Source organism: Nilaparvata lugens, chromosome 3 (genome assembly GCF_014356525.2).
Source record: "Nilaparvata lugens isolate BPH chromosome 3, ASM1435652v1, whole genome shotgun sequence".
Lineage (NCBI taxonomy): Eukaryota > Metazoa > Arthropoda > Insecta > Hemiptera > Delphacidae > Nilaparvata > Nilaparvata lugens.
Window position 1 is genome coordinate 19,921,079 of NC_052506.1, and position 20,220 is coordinate 19,941,298.

The window sequence follows — 20,220 nt, forward strand, 5'->3', positions numbered from 1 at the left end:
TGGTGGAGGGAATGCCGTATTTCCCGCGTAATTACACGCGCCAGGATATTGCTGTCTCTGAAACGTTACTCAGCTACTTCACCAACTTCGTGAAGACAGGGTGAGCATTCGATTTCCACTCTATTTTCGTTACCGCACAATGAAAAGTTCGCTGTTTGCTTGCAGTATTTCATTTGCTATTGACAATTTGTGTGGTCGATATATTTGAGCCAGTCCATCCACATTCGATCTAAGCAAAAAATCGAAATGAGCGGATAGTTTGTTGTTGGATTTAGCATGTCATATATTTGATCGACAATTTGTGTTGATAGTGATGATTTTCACCGATTTTCCGCTTACATACTTGTCCGAAACCAAACAGAAATGTCAAAGGATTAAATTATTTGAAATTGGGGTTCATTGCAAACAAATAATAAGAATACAGACTGATTTGTTAGTGTAAAATGCATTTCATTTTTACTTTCCTTGCCCTATTACCATAGTAAAGGAAAGTATTGCTTTCCGAAAAAATTAAGGTACCCCAATTTCTAAATTTCTATACGTTTCGAGGTCCCCTGAGTCCAAAAAATTGGTTTTTGGGCATTGGTCTGTATGTGTGTATGAGTGTATGTGCGTCTGTGTACACGATATCTCATCTCTCAATTAACGGGATGACTTGAAATTTGGAACTTTAGGTCCTTACACTATAAGGATCCAGCACGAACAATTTCGATCAAATGCAATTCAAGATGGCTCCAACGATTTTGATCAAATTTATACCTAAAATCGTCATTGATAAGATATAACAACTGCCACAAGTCCCATATCTGTAAACATTTCAGGAGCTCCGCCCCATCTACGCAAAGTTTGATTTTAGATTTCCAATTATCATGTCTCAGATATAATTTAAACGAGAAATTTCGAGTGGAAAAGATTGAGCATGAAAATCTCTTTAATTAATGTCCAGTAACATTGTGAAGTTGTTAATTGTAAATCCTTCACAGATAATACGATGTTTCTGATATTTATAAGAGCAGTCTCTAAATTCCCTCTTTTGCGAATAAATTCACAAAAAATTAAGGCCGTCCGGCTCGCAAAATTACTGGGTTCAAACCTCAGCTCTAGCTCAGTGGTAGAAACATGAATTTTATAAATACAAATAATCACCATAAGGTTCAGTGACCGGTGATTGGTAATTCTTACCGCTGCTTCTATGAAGTTCTTGAAGAATACCAATACGGAAAATAAAAGAATATTTGATGACTGATTATCAGTAACCATGTACCACTAGAGAATAATAAGGACCAACTATAGTTGTTTCTAGTTGATTCTTAAAACGCTCGTCGTGAATACAAGTATTCACCAATATACCCTTCCAAAATTCCTTAGAACTTACAACGCCAGTTCTGGAAGCTCTCTGGATCCTTATATGATATAACTGGAACCTTATTAATATAATTTCTTAATATACTTATTCTGGTATATGAGATGAATATCATCAAAGGATGATAAATATTGAGTGCTCTGAATAAGATTAATATCACTCGATTCAATAATTTTAAGTGCTGCTAAATATTTGTTGATATTAAAACAGCTCAAACTGTATATCACGAGATGAACTAGGATAAAATAAATTTCTACGATTTGTATGCTGACTAAAAACACAAAATATATTCCCATAAAAAAGATATGCATAAAATATTCGATATATCTATAAATCACTTAAATAATCTATTTCTAAAATCTGAATAATTATCACAGGCTTTGCTAATACTCCCAATAATGAGTTTCCAATTCATAAATATATTATATTTAATACTGGTACTTATACTTCCAATCAATATAAAATTCTGCAAATAAAAACCTGTTTGGTCTATAAGTTTGATATGATGTACTTTGTTCAATTAACAAAATTATAATTAATAAATTATTATTCAAACATGAGATCTCAGGGATTTATATGAATTCGGGCTGTGCATGGAAGTAAGCTTCCTACATATATTAAATAAATTGATAAAATGTTCTTATGAACTATGTGATATTATTCAACACGTGGTGACTTTTTATTTTAATTCAAATTAATTGGAATAGCGCTTTTTTTTTATTAATTACCCCACTGAACGTAGAAAAAACGAGCTCGTTGAATTATCACTCACTGAATTGAAGTTCTAGACGGTCTCGTGGATTGAATTAATTATTTCCAATAATTAATTAGGTAGGCTCCTTTTCGTCACTGCTGGGCTAACGCGTGATCCAGATTTTTATAAGTTTCTTTCGAATTAAAGCTATTTTTATGGGAATCTTTACAAATTACGAACTCCTTGACAGCACTGAGTTCACAGATAATTGACATTCAGTACAAATACATTACATTTAAAAAAGGGTTTGGCTTAATAGTTCATTAAAATTTTTAAAAGGAAGAAGAAAAAACCCTAAACTCCATGTGCATCCTCTCGGGTCGAGATCTTAAGCCAGAAGAAGGAGGTTTTCAGAAAAATTTGTCTCTTCCATGAATAATTCTGTAAGCTACTCTCTGATTGGCCTTCAATTTAATAGACTCAATACAATTGGTTGCCTTGGGAATCAGGGCTTCCTCGGCTTTATAATAGAAAAATTAAATAAAAAAGAATTCTTATACAAATGTATGGAGTGTTTATCTTAAATTGATTTCATAAATAAATCCTAACATGCGATGTTACTACATTCAGTCTTTATATGAGTTTTGTATACTCTTGATTTATCATGCTTTTTTAGATTATAATAAATATTTATACAAAAATAATGGGTGTCTGTATTTCTACACATCGACTTCCTTTAGTATGCATAACATATCCTTTATGAGTAAATTTTATATAATTCAACCTGTCATATGGGTTGATCGAATAATCAGCTGATTCGCTCAGTATTGATTCTAATAATTATCGATTTATCCAAGATCGACTAATTCTTTTCAAAATGTAAACAAGTAACTCTAACCTCAATGTTCATGTATTTTATTTTTTATAATCCGCCAATAATAAGTAAGCCGCTTTATAATTTTTTGATCTTACCAATGGGTTCTCATAATTATTAAATCACAATTATACATGTTTTCTTATCATTGTTGATAATGCTATTACTCCTAATCGCTAATAATACTTGATTTGAGTTGATTTATCCTTTGACTAGGTCTAACCTTCTTTCCAATTTTATAGTTCTATTATATTTCATTGGTTCATTTTAAAATATTTGGTGGTATTAATTTACCACGTGACAACATTTTCACCTGAAATTGAAAATAAGCTTAAAATTTGAGAAAATGTGATTATTCAATTGCAAACTGTTGGCAAGTGTTGATTCTATTGAATCATTCACTACGAAGAGATAGCAGCGTTATTGTCCTGTTACCAGCTGGCTCAGATCTTTGAATAGTAGACTTGAGATGCGCGTGAACACTAGCGTCAGGTGATAAATTTTCATAACGGCAAGGAAAGTTGTGTGAGTGCGCCACACCAGATTTTTCTAAAGAACTGCAGTCCTGAAAAACTACAAGTTAGTTAACATGATGAACATAGCCTTTATGAGAGTTTAAATAGTAGATCATTAAGTTATGCTAACAATGTTTCACTAATATTGAATGGATGAGGCTGCATTAGATCCAATAATCCGTACGTTGATGATTATTGGGAATATTAATTATTCATTCATTTATTTATCTTTACACAGAATTTCTGGTATTAAATTGGAACTATATAGTAATCATTCTTAGCAGCTCCTGTACATATGCAATCATTTAAATAGTTGTCCAATGCAATTATTTAAGTCAATTCCTTTCTTAAGGAGCATAAACTTTTGATTAACTCCAAGTAGTTAGATGTTGATTTCAAGTGAAAAGTGATGTTCCATGAAAATTAAATGGATAGTCAGCTGGGTTTTCGAAGAATAGTACAAATAAAGATGAAATAAGGGTGAAATAAAGGTATAATAGAGGTAGATTGAAGAGAAGGATGATATTATTGAACATGAAGATGAAGGAAGAAGAAGAAGAAGAATTTGATGATGATGATGATGATGATGATGATGATGATGATGATGATGATGATGATGAAGGATTATGATTGGAGTGAGAGAAATATAGCTAGGTTGGAAGCAGGGAAAAAACTATACTGTATATTCATCACTTATAGGACAGAAAAAATGAAGGACTGTAGAGTTACATAGATTGTGAGAAGAACGAGAAGAAAACCTAGGAAAAGAGAGAAGTGAAATGTACAGAAAAAGTTCAAATGTACTGAAGAAGAAGAAGGTTTACGGTCCAATAGTCGAAGAATAGGAAACGCTGACCGGGCTATGTTGAAAAAGACGTCGTCGCCGTGTGAAAAGGGACTGAAGGGTTTAGGCGACAGCTACACGACGAACGAAGGGTCCTTCCCTACGAGCTGAAAGCAAGCTAGAAGAGTAATCTGCTTTCGGCACTCCCGCTCTCTCGGCCACTGGCAGCCCTGAGGCCTCTGCTCACACACTCACTCGTTCAGGTGACGACGTCATAATAAAGTACAAAAGGGCAAACGTCCAGTGACGCGCGATCGTCTGACAGTGACAATCGAATTTCGTCTCCGACAAAACCGGACGATTGCAATCTGCTACAATTTTAAGCAACCAATTCACTTTCTTTTCAATTACTATGATGGTGTTAAGGAATAGAAGTTGAACATGTGACTTCGCCATCAAGTTATCATCAGGGCTATCTCAAGTTTCTATGTCATCGGCTGGCCAGTGTTATGTGAGAACTGAATACTGTGTTGTGTAAAAATTGAAGCGGGGAAGTGGCTGACAACTTTGAGATAACTTTCTTAGTCGAGCTCAATGTTGAGCAACCGCTGTGAATACTTTTGAAACACTTGATTTATAACAAAGTAATAACAAAATTGATTTACCAGTTATAAAAATATTTTTCATCGTGTTTAAGTGAAGATGTTTTTCGTAAATAGATATTAACTGGAGTTCCAACTTGCATACCAACTACATAATATTATACAGAGTGAGTCATATGTATGGGAACCCTTCAATAAGTTGGAGAGTGTTGTAGATATAATACGGTAACTTTCAGGATGAGTTGTTGAGCGAATAGTCTATCTTTTGACGTACAACTGAAGTTCAACACCTCATAAGGGGGTGACTTAGGGGTTGTAACTCGAATATTTTTAATATAAGCATCCATTATGTCGTACATAATTTTAAAGGTCTTCTCAGAACAAGAAAGATGACATCAATGAAGATGTTCTATGATACTTGTATCAAAAATGGCGAATGATCGAAGTTTCAGTTTTGAAGAAATGATTGGTAAAGTAATGAAACTTGAAGAAACGATTTTTGAATGAATAACGAAATAAATTTTATGACAGACTGGCACACTGTCAAATGAGAGAAGGAGGGCATTTCGATCATCTTTTGAAATGGAATGTGAAAATAATAATGAAGTTGGTAGATTGTGAATCTTCATTATATCGTGTAACAGAAATCCCTTCATTTCTTGATATAAATCAATATCACATTATTTGGAATCTCAATCTTAATGAATAACCCAATATAAGTACAAATATCAGAAATGCGCTCCCCAGCTTCATTGTTGGAGTCATTCAGCGTTGTATTGTTCATAATTTGTTGAAGTAGAGTACTTAGAGTTCACACCAAGTGCTTGACTCATAGTTCTGCTTCTCAAATAATTTCCAAGAATGTCATGAATGTACTCGGAAATCTGTAATTTGATTATTACTTTGAAGTGAAGAGCTTACACAGAGTTTCCATCAACTCATCAAGAGTAGCGTCTTTATTAAGACCACCAACACCAACTACTTGAATACAGTTCAGTTTGAATGGGGTACGAAGCCAGAGAAATAAGTTTTACAGTGAATGAGGTACTACTTCATTTGTTATGAACTCCAAACAATAATTTTATTCTTATTCCAGTAATGGAAGTGAGGACTTGAGAATGAGGAATCACTTTACATGAGAAAGGAAACAAAAAACTAACACATTTTTAGATTCACAGTTCGTTATGAATAATATTGTATTTCAAAATGACGTTTTCAATTCATCAACATAATCATGAATCAGGCTGACTGAGTAAGAGATGGACAGTAAAATTAATGAACGTGAATCAAAATGGTTTCAATCTATTCAATTGAAAGAAGAGTTCATGGAGCAAATCCAAAATTCCAATTCAAGTCAAGTTGTCCATTAGTGACTTTTTCATATTCTTTCATCAATTCTATCAGGTGAGAAACCTAGAAATCAAGTTGAAATATTGAAGATTGTATTTTCCTTAAAATAACTACACGTAGTTTTCACAAATTATGAATGAATGACAGCAGTTCAACTCATAATGAGGGAGATCATACAATGTACTCACAGGAGATGGAAATGTAACAACATGAATCTTATAAGAAATTACAGCCGCTTCTCATACCGTAGCAAAGCAGATTAATAAATAAATCAACTAGTGGAATGGAATACTTTCAAAGTTGAATCAACATTTTTACTTGGAATAATTACGAGCTCAAAATTCAATTAATATTTTTTCAATGTTTTTACGAAAGTTAATTAATTATCAATCCATCTTAATTTGAAATTGTTGTTTTATTCTGATTCATAGTTTCAGATTGATGATTTGGTGAAGAAATTGATATGGACATAACCTTCATAATATTTGGGCAATTTATATCAAGATTGTAGAGGAAATTGAATTAGAAGAGGTTTTGGGCAGCAAGCCTGTTTTCATCTTCTGACTATTGTATTATTTGCTCTATCCAATGAATAAACTATAAGAACGATATCCCCATGAATAACCACAGACAAGGTAGACTTAAGGGTGGTTGACAGCAAGATAGTTTGATCTTTTGTTTGATGAACAATTATATCTAACTGGAAGTTGGAAACTGTTTTTTAGAATAATTAGGGATGCACATTGCTCAGATTGATCTGAAATTATCTTCTCATCTGGACTTTTTTGTCTTGCAGGGATCCGAATGAAGGACGTCGAGGAGCCGTAGACAAAACAAGGCACCGAGGAACTGCTTGGGAGCCATACTCTCCATCTTCCCAGCTCTACCTCAGTATTGGTGAGTTCCTGGAACAATAATATTCTGGGAGAGCATGCATTCTAAAAATATTTGGCCTTATGAATAAAATGTGAGCACAATCTCAAGAGAAGCATTCCAGCGCATGAGTTTCTGATATGAGCAAGTAGCCCAATGTAAATTTGCCAAAAAATGTATACATTACAAAAATTTGTTAAAGACTAGTCTAAGTTTAACAAAAACACGATGATTATTCCAAACTAAGAGATTACATCAAATAAAACTTGATAATTCATGAGAAAAACAAAATAAAAGTTGAATTCTCAAGGCACCACCAGCAAAAGAATAGATCTTGCCCGCTGGTGGGAGTATATTATAATATATAAAAAAGAACTTTGAAAAGAAGTATTACGGAAACTAAAAAGAATGAACGAGTGAATATGATAGATAGCTTGAGAGCAAAATTGAATTGGAAAAAAAACAATCGAATTGGCATTACCACCATTTCGCTCCCAGCGAAAAAAAAACCTCAAAACCTGAATACAAAAAATCTGCCTCAAATCAAGGCAAAGTACTCCTCCGATCAAAGTACTTGCTCTTATCACTAAAATCAGCTAATTCAACAGACGTAAAGCATTTTTACATTACAGTTATGTTGTGCTTTGTTCTATGTGAGTTGTTCTGATTGTGTTTTAGAGAATAGAAAACTGAGCATGCGCTTACTCATACAATGTACATTAGGTTATTTGTACCAACTCCATGACATTTTCAAAATCGTCTTGAATCTTTTTTTGTATGGAGCATTCAATCCAACATACATAATATTCATCGTTCGGGTCGCTAATTAATAGTTGAGTAAGAATAATACAATAATTTCAAAAATCAGGGAAACTCTTACTAAAGATAGAAAAAGATCATAGGAGATTAGCGTTTGGTTTCTCTATGATGCGATCTAGTATCAATGGATTTTCTCGGTTGCAGATTTGACGACACTAATACTGATAGTGTCGTTAATACAATGATACTGATTGGTCAAAATTGAAATTGAACAATCGACTCCCCTAGACAACAATGAACTTGATGCTCGAAGATTTTTGGAAGTTGTAATCAACAGTTATTGTCTTATGAAGTGTTCGAATGATTTAGGTTGTGATATGAGGCTAGAGTCAATCAATTTTTCAAGGAAGAAATTAATATCGTGATTACTGCTTCAAATTGATGAAACCGTAAATCTAAAAATGTTCATTGTTTAAAATATTATTCTCTCATACATCACGTTGAAAAAACTCCATTTCTAGATTTTTATAGAATATTTTCCGTATAAATAATTTATTCTCACATTGGTAGAAATACAAAAAGCTTTTCAATAATCTGATACGGCTTATAAAAGAAGTGAAAATTCAGATTAACGTTGAAAAAATATTGTTCATTCCTAGAATATTCCAGTTAGAAAAGTTTATACCCATAAAAACTTGATACTCATGTGGAAAGTTATTCAAGAATATATGGCAAATATGTCGTTGAATATATTCAAATAGATCTCCACTATTTCTAGGACCAAAACCTCCTTCCGTATTTTATTAGCCTGGACTCAATATGTTGGGAGCTCGTTCGAGGTTATTCATGCAATAAGGATTTGTCGATACTATCGGTTATCGAGGATGCCTTCCGTCAAGGCGGACTAGCTCCAGAATCATGAGTGCGGAAAGCATCATCCATACACGAACGCGCAGCCGGCCGAGAATTTTCCTCATTTTTTCGCCGCGTTGCTCTGAGTAAGCAAGTATTCGCGAAATTTGCGAATAAATTCATGATTGATTTGGCTCTTGAGACTTCTGCAACATCGAAGCTGTTTCGACTGCAATGCGGTGGACTATGACGATGATCATTTCAGTAGCCGGATACATTTTCCATTTCAAGAAAAATCCATCGATAAGCTACTGGTTTCGTTTGTTACTGAGCCTCATAAAATGTGATGAGAAAAGCTTGTTTTCGATTCGCTATTATTAATTTTGTTTGTTATAGTCAACAATCCTTATTCTCCAAGAACAATATCTAAGACATCCTACGATTCATGTCAATCAAATTAAATAATAATATTGAGTAATATTAAACAGAGTAAGAGAACGTTGAATCAAACCAAATCAAATTTATTGTCATAACAGTTCGATTAAACTAATGCAGAATAATTTATTTTCCATGATGTAACAATACAATACATTGTAAATTATTTTATTCAAGCAAAAATTTGAAAAATAACTGATAACTGAAAAGAGGTAGTGTGATTTTTACAAAATATTGCTATGATAACCTGTGAGTTATTCTCATTAATTGCTATTATAGCAATAGTTAATATTTAGGTGCTTCAATATTATTATCTAATACCGCAATTCAAAGCCGGAGCAGATTGATTAGTAGCTTGATACATTTTGCTAGCAGTTTTGAAATAAGCCTAGCATTTTCAATGGGTTTGAAATTCTGTCTTGGAAGTTTTTCATCAGCCAGTTACTTCGAGTAGTAGAATTTAGAACTACGTCTTTTAACTGTTTAATTGGTCTAGTTGGTCAAAGTTGTGATTTTCTTAACTCAGTCACTATTGCCATTTGCCGGCAGAATTAAGAACTGAGCCTTTTGACCAATCAGGAGAAAGTAGGCGGAGTTTGATGTCTTGTGATCTGAGCAGCTGTACATCATCCAGTAGCGGCTACTATCTAGTGACAAACTTTGAAACTACGTTCAGTACTTGACCAATCAGGGAAGAGTAGTAAGAACATGAAGGTGTGACTGAAGAAGACGTTCCAATAATCGATGTTCTTTGATCTGATTCTATCTTTCTTCACTTATGAATTGTATCTTCTTAAAATAATTATTATTTCTTCTCAATTCCAATGTTTTCTTTTGTTAACTATTCAATTATTGTTTGCATTTTCAACTTTTCTGAACCACTCCACTGACCTATTCCATTCTCTACGATTCAGTCACATAAGTAATGTTAGATGGGCTCGGCAAATGCTCTCAAACTTAGTTTGAAATGGACGTATCCTCTCTACTATAAGAGGACATAATTTTTGTTTTATCACATATCTTGATGAATTAATAGAGGGTTCAATAATGTTTTGGGACAGAATTTATGGAGATAGCATTAATAATATTTTATGATGATTATAGAACTGCTTCTGCGGCTGACATTTCATAAATGAACTGTCATGCTGACAGTTCATTGCAGTGCTGTTCTATGAAGTCAATTTACGGTTCAACTCACTGGCATATAAATGAGTATTATATTAGTGTTGTCATATTTAGTATTAAGTTTATCGATGGATAATTTTGGAAATGATGAGTAGAGTACTTCTCGATTCAATAGAACAAAGTAGTTTGTGAATTGGAAGGAAAACTTGCGTATTTTGTTCTGTTACCACCAAAGAGAATAAAGGAGAAGAAAATATGAATTTACTTCCATTCTCTCTGGTCACTATCAACGCCATTTTTCTAGTTCTCTTTGCATCTAAAGAAGAGCTATAAAATCTTCCTGGCTCCATCAAGAGAAATATAGGCTTATATTCCAGTCAAACTTCATTTATTGTTAGTCAAACTCCACTATCACTTCCTAGAATTTTCCAATTGGGAAAATTGAATGTTTTATTATGTTTGACTCTTCCACAGACGACCTGCCTATGCAATAAAATGTTTATGACATATTTTATAGTGATACCCCCGTGATCTCCAAAATGCCATCATTTGGCTGCTGGCTGTAAAATCAATCTTGACGAATATAAGCTGATTGATAGTTTAGCCGTTTTATGACTTGATGCAATGGTTTACGTTCACACAACCTTTCCAACAGTTCGATTTGAATAGCCGGATATGAGTACCATAAACAGCGAGCTGTTATCACATTTTTGCAGTGATACATTATCAATTGAATTTCTGCTTTGGAACATGAATTTACATGAAAATATTTAAACTATTTTGGATATATAAAAAGATCAAGTGCAATTCAAAATAATTCCAATAATTCAATCCATGAACGAAGTTTCGATTATTCAATAGCTTCTCGAATGTATGCCATACTATTTCAAATTCCAAACAGACTGCTTTAATCCACTCAAATATTATTCTGCTTTCATAGAGGTGTACCTCACACACTTATTGATGTGAACGATGCGAATGAATTCAAAAGAATGATTCTTCCATTTAATTTTTTATAAAAATTGATAGTGGACAGTATTCATCACAACTTGAAGAGTATGGCTGATTGGGAACAATTAAGTTCTAGTTGGGAATTTTTATTGATTTATGACTGTTATTAATGTCTCAGAAACGAGTTGTAATATCATCCTTTTGTCCTATATGCGCCTGAAAGCTTCAACATTCTTCATTTGGGGAAGCCATGATGAAAACTCTTCCAGATCATAAAGTTTGTAGTGAAGCATTAGTACAGGCTTGCCTGGAGAAATAGCTTGTTTTCAGCTGATAAACTCTGGCGAATGAGACAAAGCCTTTCAGGCTGCCAGGCTTTATTTATATCTTGTTAAATTCATGTGCTGCTACTTGTTCCTGAGACGGAATTTGTCAAGCTGCAAATAAGACAAACAAGTGGGGAGAGAGAGAGACAGTTAGTGTGTGTGTTAAGGACGAACGAGGAAAAGAAAATTGGAGTGGTGCACTTGAAGCACTCTTGTCCATAACAATGGGGAGGGGATGTGCATTTCATAGTAGTCTCAAATTAGGGCGCGTCAAGGTTATCATACAAGATTGTATAAGACACAGTCTAGGTTCGAAGGGAAGAACTTCGAAAAACACAGTTTGACTGAGACACGCAACTTTTAGGGGTTGCATTTGTGACCATCATATTCAAGTAGGTCGTCTATTGACGATTTGTTCGTTTTTGGCGCGATCTGCCGCGACTACCAGGTTCAGAGATTCAGCCAGTTGGTCTGGCACATTAATCTAATGATTGTACACCGCCAAAGCTTTTGTGTGGGATGCCGTGAGGAAATATTTCAGGAAAAAGGTCGTAAAAGCTTCTGAGCTGAGAATGATAAATTCGAAGCTATTCATTTGGACGTCTAGGTTTTAGACTGGCTTAAGGTGGCGCTGTGCTGAACAGTTTCACTCTTTCTGTAATTTTATCCATTCATCTACCAGCATGCATTGTTCTAACAAATGAGTACTAACAACTTCTATCCTACCTCCCCTTCCATTTGCGACGGTAATTTAAGGAACTACTTCCCTAGTAGAAGAAAGAATCGTTGTGCCACGGATTTGCTGACAAAGCATTCTTTACGTTCTTCCTGTTGAAACAACAACGTGAAAAAAGATTGAAAAACTTGGATGCCTTAGACAGTAAATGATGGGATTAGAGCTACCATAACTTTACATCTTGTTTCGGGTTGGGTGTTTCTTTTCGCTTCAACTTTCAGAACTATGCTCCAATCTATCTTCATAATAATTATTCAGTTTTTATTCTTGAAATATCACAATACTGTATTGAATGAAGGCTGAAACACAGTCTGATTGCAAAACTAATCATAACAGAATGACGGCCTGATCAGGAACCACCAGAATTAGAACCATCAGATGAACTGTTCATATACAATGAGTATTCAAGACTCGAAACATAAGAAACATTAAAAAAATATTTTAAATGAATTGATAAAGCCTGATATAATTTATTCGAGAATATCAGCTTGGATTGGACGCTACTTTCAAATATGAAATTGAGCCGGATTAATAGATTCTTCATCCTTAAAAATTCATGCGAACCCTCGTTTTATCATTTATTCGTATTTTCATCCCTTTCTCCTTTCTGAGAAATCATGTAGCAGTAAAAATGATTGAATTCCATGATTTTAGATGAACGTTTTGTTCAGTATGAGCTCACGTTGGATTCGTCTTCATTCAAATATTATTAGAGACAAACGTTTCTGAGTACTATTTGTAATATTTTATTAAAATCTCAGTTTACATCAATGTCTCACAGTAAGGACTTCTTTACTCTTTCCACAACACTGCATTCAAAAACATGGGTGAAGAATAGCTACACAATCCTTAAACACTTCAAAATTTGTTTGCTAACAATATTTCAAACATGCCGATAATTCATTGATCGTGGATAACAGGTTTTTTGGCGAATTGAGTATCGTAGACGAGGTGACATGCAAAAGGGTCGCATATCGATCCACGGTAAACTTGAAGTGCATGGGTCTCAAGACTAAAAGCTTTCAGCTTTCGCCCTTAGAAAAACCTCAGCGCTCCTCGAACACGTTCCCCGTACTTTTCTTTGATTGCTGGCAAAAAACTTGTTTGTTTCTCGCAAAAGACATTTTCAGTTTTTCCCTCAACCATCACTTCCGACACTCCTCTAAATGAAGTGTCACCTTGTTTTCCCCACTCATAACCTTAATAACAACAACGAATGATGTTGTGAGTATATCCTTACTTAACATATCCTCAATTCATCCGTCTTTTCATTTGTGCATCGTTCAAAATAAATTATATTTTAAAGATTAGTCCTTCATTCACCATTAATTTGTGGATAACTTTGAGTAGGTAGAAAATGAAAATGTATTTATTCCATTTTGTTCCATCCAATAATACGCAATTCATATAAATATGTGATTTTATTAGATTCAATCATTGATGTATTTATGAGTTGTTGGCAACAGTATGGCAAATCATAGACTTAATTTCATCAGATTCAACTGATGTTTTATTCATTGAGTTGTGTTACTCGTTTTGCAACAATATGGTCATGTTGATTTGCATGCTCACTTCAATCACTGTAGGTCTCTCCTTGGACTTGGGAGAGGAGATTGTGTACACTACAGTATATCTACCACGACTCCCTGTCTGATACTGCATGTCCACTGAGAGTATAACGTTTCATACGAACCAATTAGTAGTTTCATCTCTCAACTCAATATTGGAACTACTTCAACTAGTTCAAATAATCCTCAAGTAGATAATATTGATCTGAATGACGCTTCGGAATAGATTCTCAGGAAGAATGGAGAAAAAAGGAATGATGTTTCAGGGTTACTAGACATATGCGATAGTCCTCGTATAGTTCACTGGGTACAGAAATTTATTGCTGAATATTACTGTAACTTTATTTACAAAATTCACTTATCTTTTGCAAATACTCTTCTACCACTCATAATATCCGATGTAATACAGAACTTCATGAACATGACAGAATTATAACATAGACTATAAAATAAATACTGAATATAGAATATCCAGAATACCAAATAATTCACTTACTTTGGGTTCTAACTTTACTTCTAAAAAAAATCGAAACTTTCCGAATGGTTCGACGACTCCTAAGCATTTCTGATTCACGCTGCAAAATGAAAACTGATATCGGCCCAGGCTGCCGGAGCGTACGAGATGAATAACAGAGCAGTCAGGGGGATTGAGCGCCAGATTAAATTGTGACGAAATAATTGAATTTGTCCTTTCCTCCGTCCGTCGGGGTCGGTCCTAACGCAGCAGTTAGAATAACATGCAACGAAACATTTCGAGTCCGTTGATTAATCATGCAACACGTGTTTTTGACCGTGATACTTCATTATTATTGGCGAATTTCAATCTAACCTAACTGTTGCTGAAGAACTAGTTGCAGTATTTGGTGTAAAAGTAATAAAGGAAGACTTTTTATAATTTAAGGTTAGAGTATGATTGTCAAGCCAAGCTTTGACCTCCGAAAAACCCTTCTCAGCTGAAGTTCTAGCTGCCTCCCAAGTTTGACCAGAAAAAATTAAAGTAGTGTCATCGGCAAAAGAAATTGCTTGACCATTTTCAAGTGCAGGTTCAAGAGGTCATTTATGTATATTATGAATAAGATTGGAGAAAGAACAGTTCCTTGTGGCAAACCATAGTCGAGCATATATTATTCAGTACTGGATTTATTCCCATTTGATAATATCTGTGATCGCCCTCTGATACGGAGTGATACGGAGAATGTTTCACATTGATTACAGCAGCTCCGATCAAGCATTGCCACCGGTAATCGTCAAATTCAAGTGATGAGCGTTATGAATTTCATCAGTATTGTGTCAATCGTTTGATTTTGTAATGATTTTGATAGTGATATTCAATTCCAAAGAGTTAAAAAAGAGTTAAAATGTTCATTTTCAGTGCAGAAGTTATCCAGGAAATTTTGAAAACTTTGTATAACCGCACACACATGTCAATAAGCTTTGCTACAATTATTATTAAGAGTGCAATGAGACTATATAGGGAAGATAACCTTCAATCATTATGGAATGCAAGATAAATTAATTCTTTGCAACAGGGAACTAATGAGTAGGAACGTAGAAACGATGGAATTAATAGGAGAAAAATGGTTATATTATAACACGAAGGGTACAAATAGAACGATCAGCTCGATATTTATAGCTTTCAGTTTAGGTCGCACTCAGTTTATATCCATATATATCTATATCTATGACATCAAAAATGTTTTTATCATTGCAATCGATGGAAACCGAAATCTGCACTCGTCCTGTTCGCAACACAAAAGTGATGTTGTTAAGTGTTCATATTTTAACGAAGATAAAATTCCGATCATAAAATATATTTTCAACAAGGAGTCGGTTATATGATATATAAAACATAATACACATGTATGTGACTGAGGTAGCTGGTAGTATAAGAACACTATTAACAAGCAAGAGGGAAAATTCTGGTCCAGTTTATGAGAAGAAAAAGAAGCAGACAGAACTCACCACTCGTCGAATTGGTATAACTGGCCAACTGCAAAAAGTCCCTAGAGGTCTCTATTTCATGGAGCTACAGTCATTCTGTTGGCTTCATGAGTAGGAGGAATCAAAAGTCTGTCGGCACTGAAATTATATTCAAGGGACCATGAGGAACGTTTCAAAGGACATGCAAGAATCTGACCACCAAATTCGAGTGAGTCCCTACTCATGAATACATAATAATTTCTAGTATAATGAAAAGAGCTTGCCCATCATGCTGTCTGCTTTGTCAGTTACTGGTCGGTTGCATACGTCACAGGCTGCATGCAATATGCTCTTTCAGCGCGCAGTTCGCCTCACAAACCACTAAACTAATTTACTTGTCTGTGACACTAATTAATTATGGCTTCCGACTATTATTGCATGCAGCAGACGTGCCGTGGTGCGGCGCGATCGATGGAATAGATTCGAGAAGGCAAAGCCGCAAAGCTCTTACCGTTCAGGTTCACGAAGCTAAGAAGGTCTCAAGTGATTCACATTCCTCGTATATAATTATGCTTTGGAACAACCGACTAATGGAATCAGGTGCTTTTGTACTTGGGGCGAAAGGCTGCTTGTCTATCAGACGACTCGAATAATACCTGACTGGTGTGTTTGCAGCAAATTGAATAAATATTGGATTATGCAGCCTGAAATGTATTTCAGTGAACCGAGTCGGTGAAAATGAGAATCAAAGTCGAGTGGTTCAGTTGTTTCTAATGAGAGATGAAGAGACTTGTTCTCATTCAAATGATACGAAGTCGATTTTCCTAGAGAACGATTTATGGTGAAGAAGGGAAGAAAACATGGAACTATTATTGAAAACAATACTCTTGAAGAACGACAAGAGAGGAGAAAAAACTTTTTCGAATTCATGAAAAGATGGAAGATGAACAAATTCCATATAATTGAAGACGTTTGGCAATAGTCTGTTTTTTCTTCTCTTCTTTTTTTCTACTTTATCCAATGAATAAATATTATAAATGAAGCTTATAATCTGGAACAACATGAGAAAGATATAGGGTCTAATGTGATTGAAACATGAAATTCAGAAAGTATGGAATCTTATATCCACTTGATAGAAAACTCAATAGGTGTAGCCTGTCATAACACACTGCTTCAAAAACTACGCTCGATTAGCATTTATAAATATCATAATCCATATAAATCATTATCTAGCAGTCACATCACGTTTCAATCTCTTCAGAAAAATAATGTGTATCTTTGAATATAGAATCCACCTGTTCCACACCACATAAATCACAATAAACTTGACACAGTTCTGTATTATATGGGAGAGAATTAGAATATTTGATATTTGGAGTTCTTCGGAAGTGGAACTTTAAATCCCCTGCGAGTCAAAACAAAGACGAATACTTTTCTCCCATTCTGCACTCTTTTTTGTTGGTACGGAAAGTTATGTGAAGTTTGCTTGACTTCTTATAACTTTGTTTGATAGATAAAAATGTTCCCTGCGAAGCCTGTTCTCTGAGTGGAAGCCATCTTTTCCGGCTTCCTATCGAACAAAAAACGAATCTCATCAATTTTACAAACGTATTATTAATAGGTTAACGACTCGACTTATCGATCGAAGCATTATTTGGCTGCACTCTATATGATCATCAACGTCGGTTTCATGATACCACCGGGAATAAAGAGCGGGTTCAGGAACAAAAGAGACTCATCATCAAAGTGCCAAGTCCCGGATGCGATAGTAAATGAAGCTCTTTTCAGAAATGAGCATCCTTTGAAACATTCTATGGATTCACCCCATTTCTGTAGCGTTTTTAATCGATGAATCGTTCAACTTCTCATAACATTTTCGCTTGCTGATCCTTGATATTGGAATGGAGTGGAGAGGAACCTCTTGCTTCTCTTCAAACAATAATTATTTGTGAAGGATCATCTCAAGATTCAATATGGGTTGGAAAGTTTATAAATGATTCGAATATTCTCAGTCATCAATGTTTTTGTAGTAGCAGAGAATATCATCTAGTATTGCGAATTAATGGTCTCGAATAAAGATAAACGTTTTGTCTTAATAATGAAAGATCTTCACCATAATAAATGTGAGTGATGGAGTAAATTATTGTGAAGCTCCTCACATAAGCAAAATTTATCAACTTGTGAAACTTTTATCAGCTTTAAAAAGTGGAAATCTGTTTCAATGAATTACTTTTACTTCTTGAGGGTTTTCTTGAGATGTTTTCAAGCAAATCAATAACGTTTTATCAATATCCACTCTCTATTCAGATATTTCATCGACATAGCTTACTTCAAAAACAGTAAATGTTATTTATCACGATTATGAGGTTTTTAAATTCAGTTTTTCAATCTTCCAAAGTGAGTACAAAATATTTCGAATAACATTGCAATTTATATTACAAATTTTGGATTCCTGTTATTTTGATGGATGTGAATCGTGAGAACATCCTTTGACCTATTGTTAGTGATGTTTGTATGATTGGTACGGTTCATTTCTCAAATATCTAGTAAAGTCAGGCTGTCGTTATTATTATTAGAGATTCATTAATTTGATGTTGAATTATCGGCTGTGTTCTATTGAAATTAGCTGCATTCCTGATTTTGATAGCTAAAGCTCATCAATCATCACCATTGAGTTCTGGAACAATGAGGCCAACAGATCATAACCATCCTATCTATGTTTAAACTTGGACATTCAATACTTTGCATACATTCAATACTTTTTCAGTTGGTGAAAATTATAAGAGCGGATGCGATAGTCAACAGCTTAAATGTTCCTACAATCCTAACAACAAACTGAAATCCGTCATGAATTGGAAAGTTGAGTTATCTTCAAAGTAAAGCAGGCCTTATTTGTCAATTTTTGAGTCTCATGGACTCCAATAAAAGGTATTTCTACCCTTGAATCAGTTTTCCATTCCCAAACACTGTTTCGATCCTTGAAACGCTTCATTATTGTTTCCAAATTTGGATAAATATGTATGATTAACAGATTGTGAAAATTGAATGAGATTGGAATGTTCCATTGAAGTTTGAATTGAAGTAATTTACTTCCATGATTCTCAACTTGATAAGGATTGAATATAATAATTGAAGCCAAGAGTGAAATTCAACAATAAGCTTCGTGATTACATCTTCAATCAATTAAATATTCTTAAGTAGCCTCCTCTCTGAAGATTCAAACTCGTAAAGTGAGTTGAAGAAAGCGGAATTTTGGAGAGAAATCACTTCCAAATGCTAAACATTGAGTTCCAAGGATAACGAACGAAAAAGTTGGAGATTGTGCAAAAGATAAGAAGGAAAACGGTCTTGGTTGGAACGAAAAGAGCTGTGGGACAGATAATGGGCCTGTCTGATTACTCACTCCAACAAAAAAGAGTAGGAACCTCACCTCTGTACCCTCCCCCCACTCAACCTTCCCAGGCTCCTTTCCTCTCATTTTATTTTGACAGCAGTATAAATCATCCGCAAACATCTTTCTCTTTGCTGCTGGAGAACGAATAAGTATTCTCCGCTTTGCTTTCAGACAAGATAAGAAAATTTATTTTTCTCTTGCATTTAGATGGATCAACAATATGATTTTGTGAAACGCAAATAGGAAAGACTGCAGTTCAGTTTATCCTCCATATGGAGGCGGAATATTCACATCTCAGTAAAGCTGTTGAGCTGGATATCAGGTGAGAAGCTCACATTCTTACAAGCGAACAGAAGATGCAAGATCCCTCTTCCACAATTTTTCTTTGCTCTAGTTATTCAACCCATGAATTACATTGCTACACTCGCTATTAATTAACAAACCGACTTCGATCATTTCCATTAATATTGAGTGTCCTTGTATCAATGAGAGTAGACGCATATCCCGTTGATGGAATTATTTGTATCAGAGTAATATTACTCATCACTTTGTCATCATCTACAATTATTATAAAAAGTCAAAAGCGAATGATACTCCATTAGGCTATATGAGTTCCTGTTAAGAACTTAAGAGATAATCAATAATTGCTTGCTGCGAAAAACCTTGCCAGATGTCAAGAATTGGAATTGTGAGAAATCATTAACTTTATCCTATAATCATGAATTCAAATGAGCCTATGCGATATTGATTGGTGATTAAATTATCTCCTTGAAATCTCATATTTAGTCAACTCCTGCCAATAGTTTCAAACATTAAGGCTGTGCAAAGGCTAAAAATAAACTTTCTACTCGTGATTTTTTTCTTAGTTTTTCGATTTGTATAATATATCATCAAGCTATCAAAATGAAAAAGTTTTCTCAGTGAAACATTTTTTTCTGATCATTACTTTTTGAGATATGAGCGCCTAAAGTTTAAATGTTTAGGACTAACTTTCAGTTGAATTATTTTTGGTAAATTGAATTACTTTCTTAAAAATTGATATTTTCATGAAATTTTTGTTTTACCAGATCAACAATACCATGAAGAATTCATCCTCTAA

The 20,220-nt window shown here is 34.3% G+C and overlaps 1 protein-coding gene across 1 annotated transcript in view; it reads left to right on the top strand.

The window, feature by feature from the left end:
* Nucleotides 1-20,220, top strand: part of LOC111050859 (neuroligin-1-like) — a 155,450-nt gene that overhangs the window by 99,593 nt on the left and 35,637 nt on the right. Inside the window, exon 7 of the mRNA XM_039423220.1 lies at nt 6,979-7,079. Within this exon, the coding sequence (XP_039279154.1) occupies nt 6,979-7,079 (101 nt within the window). The remainder of the gene's footprint in view (nt 1-6,978; nt 7,080-20,220) is intronic.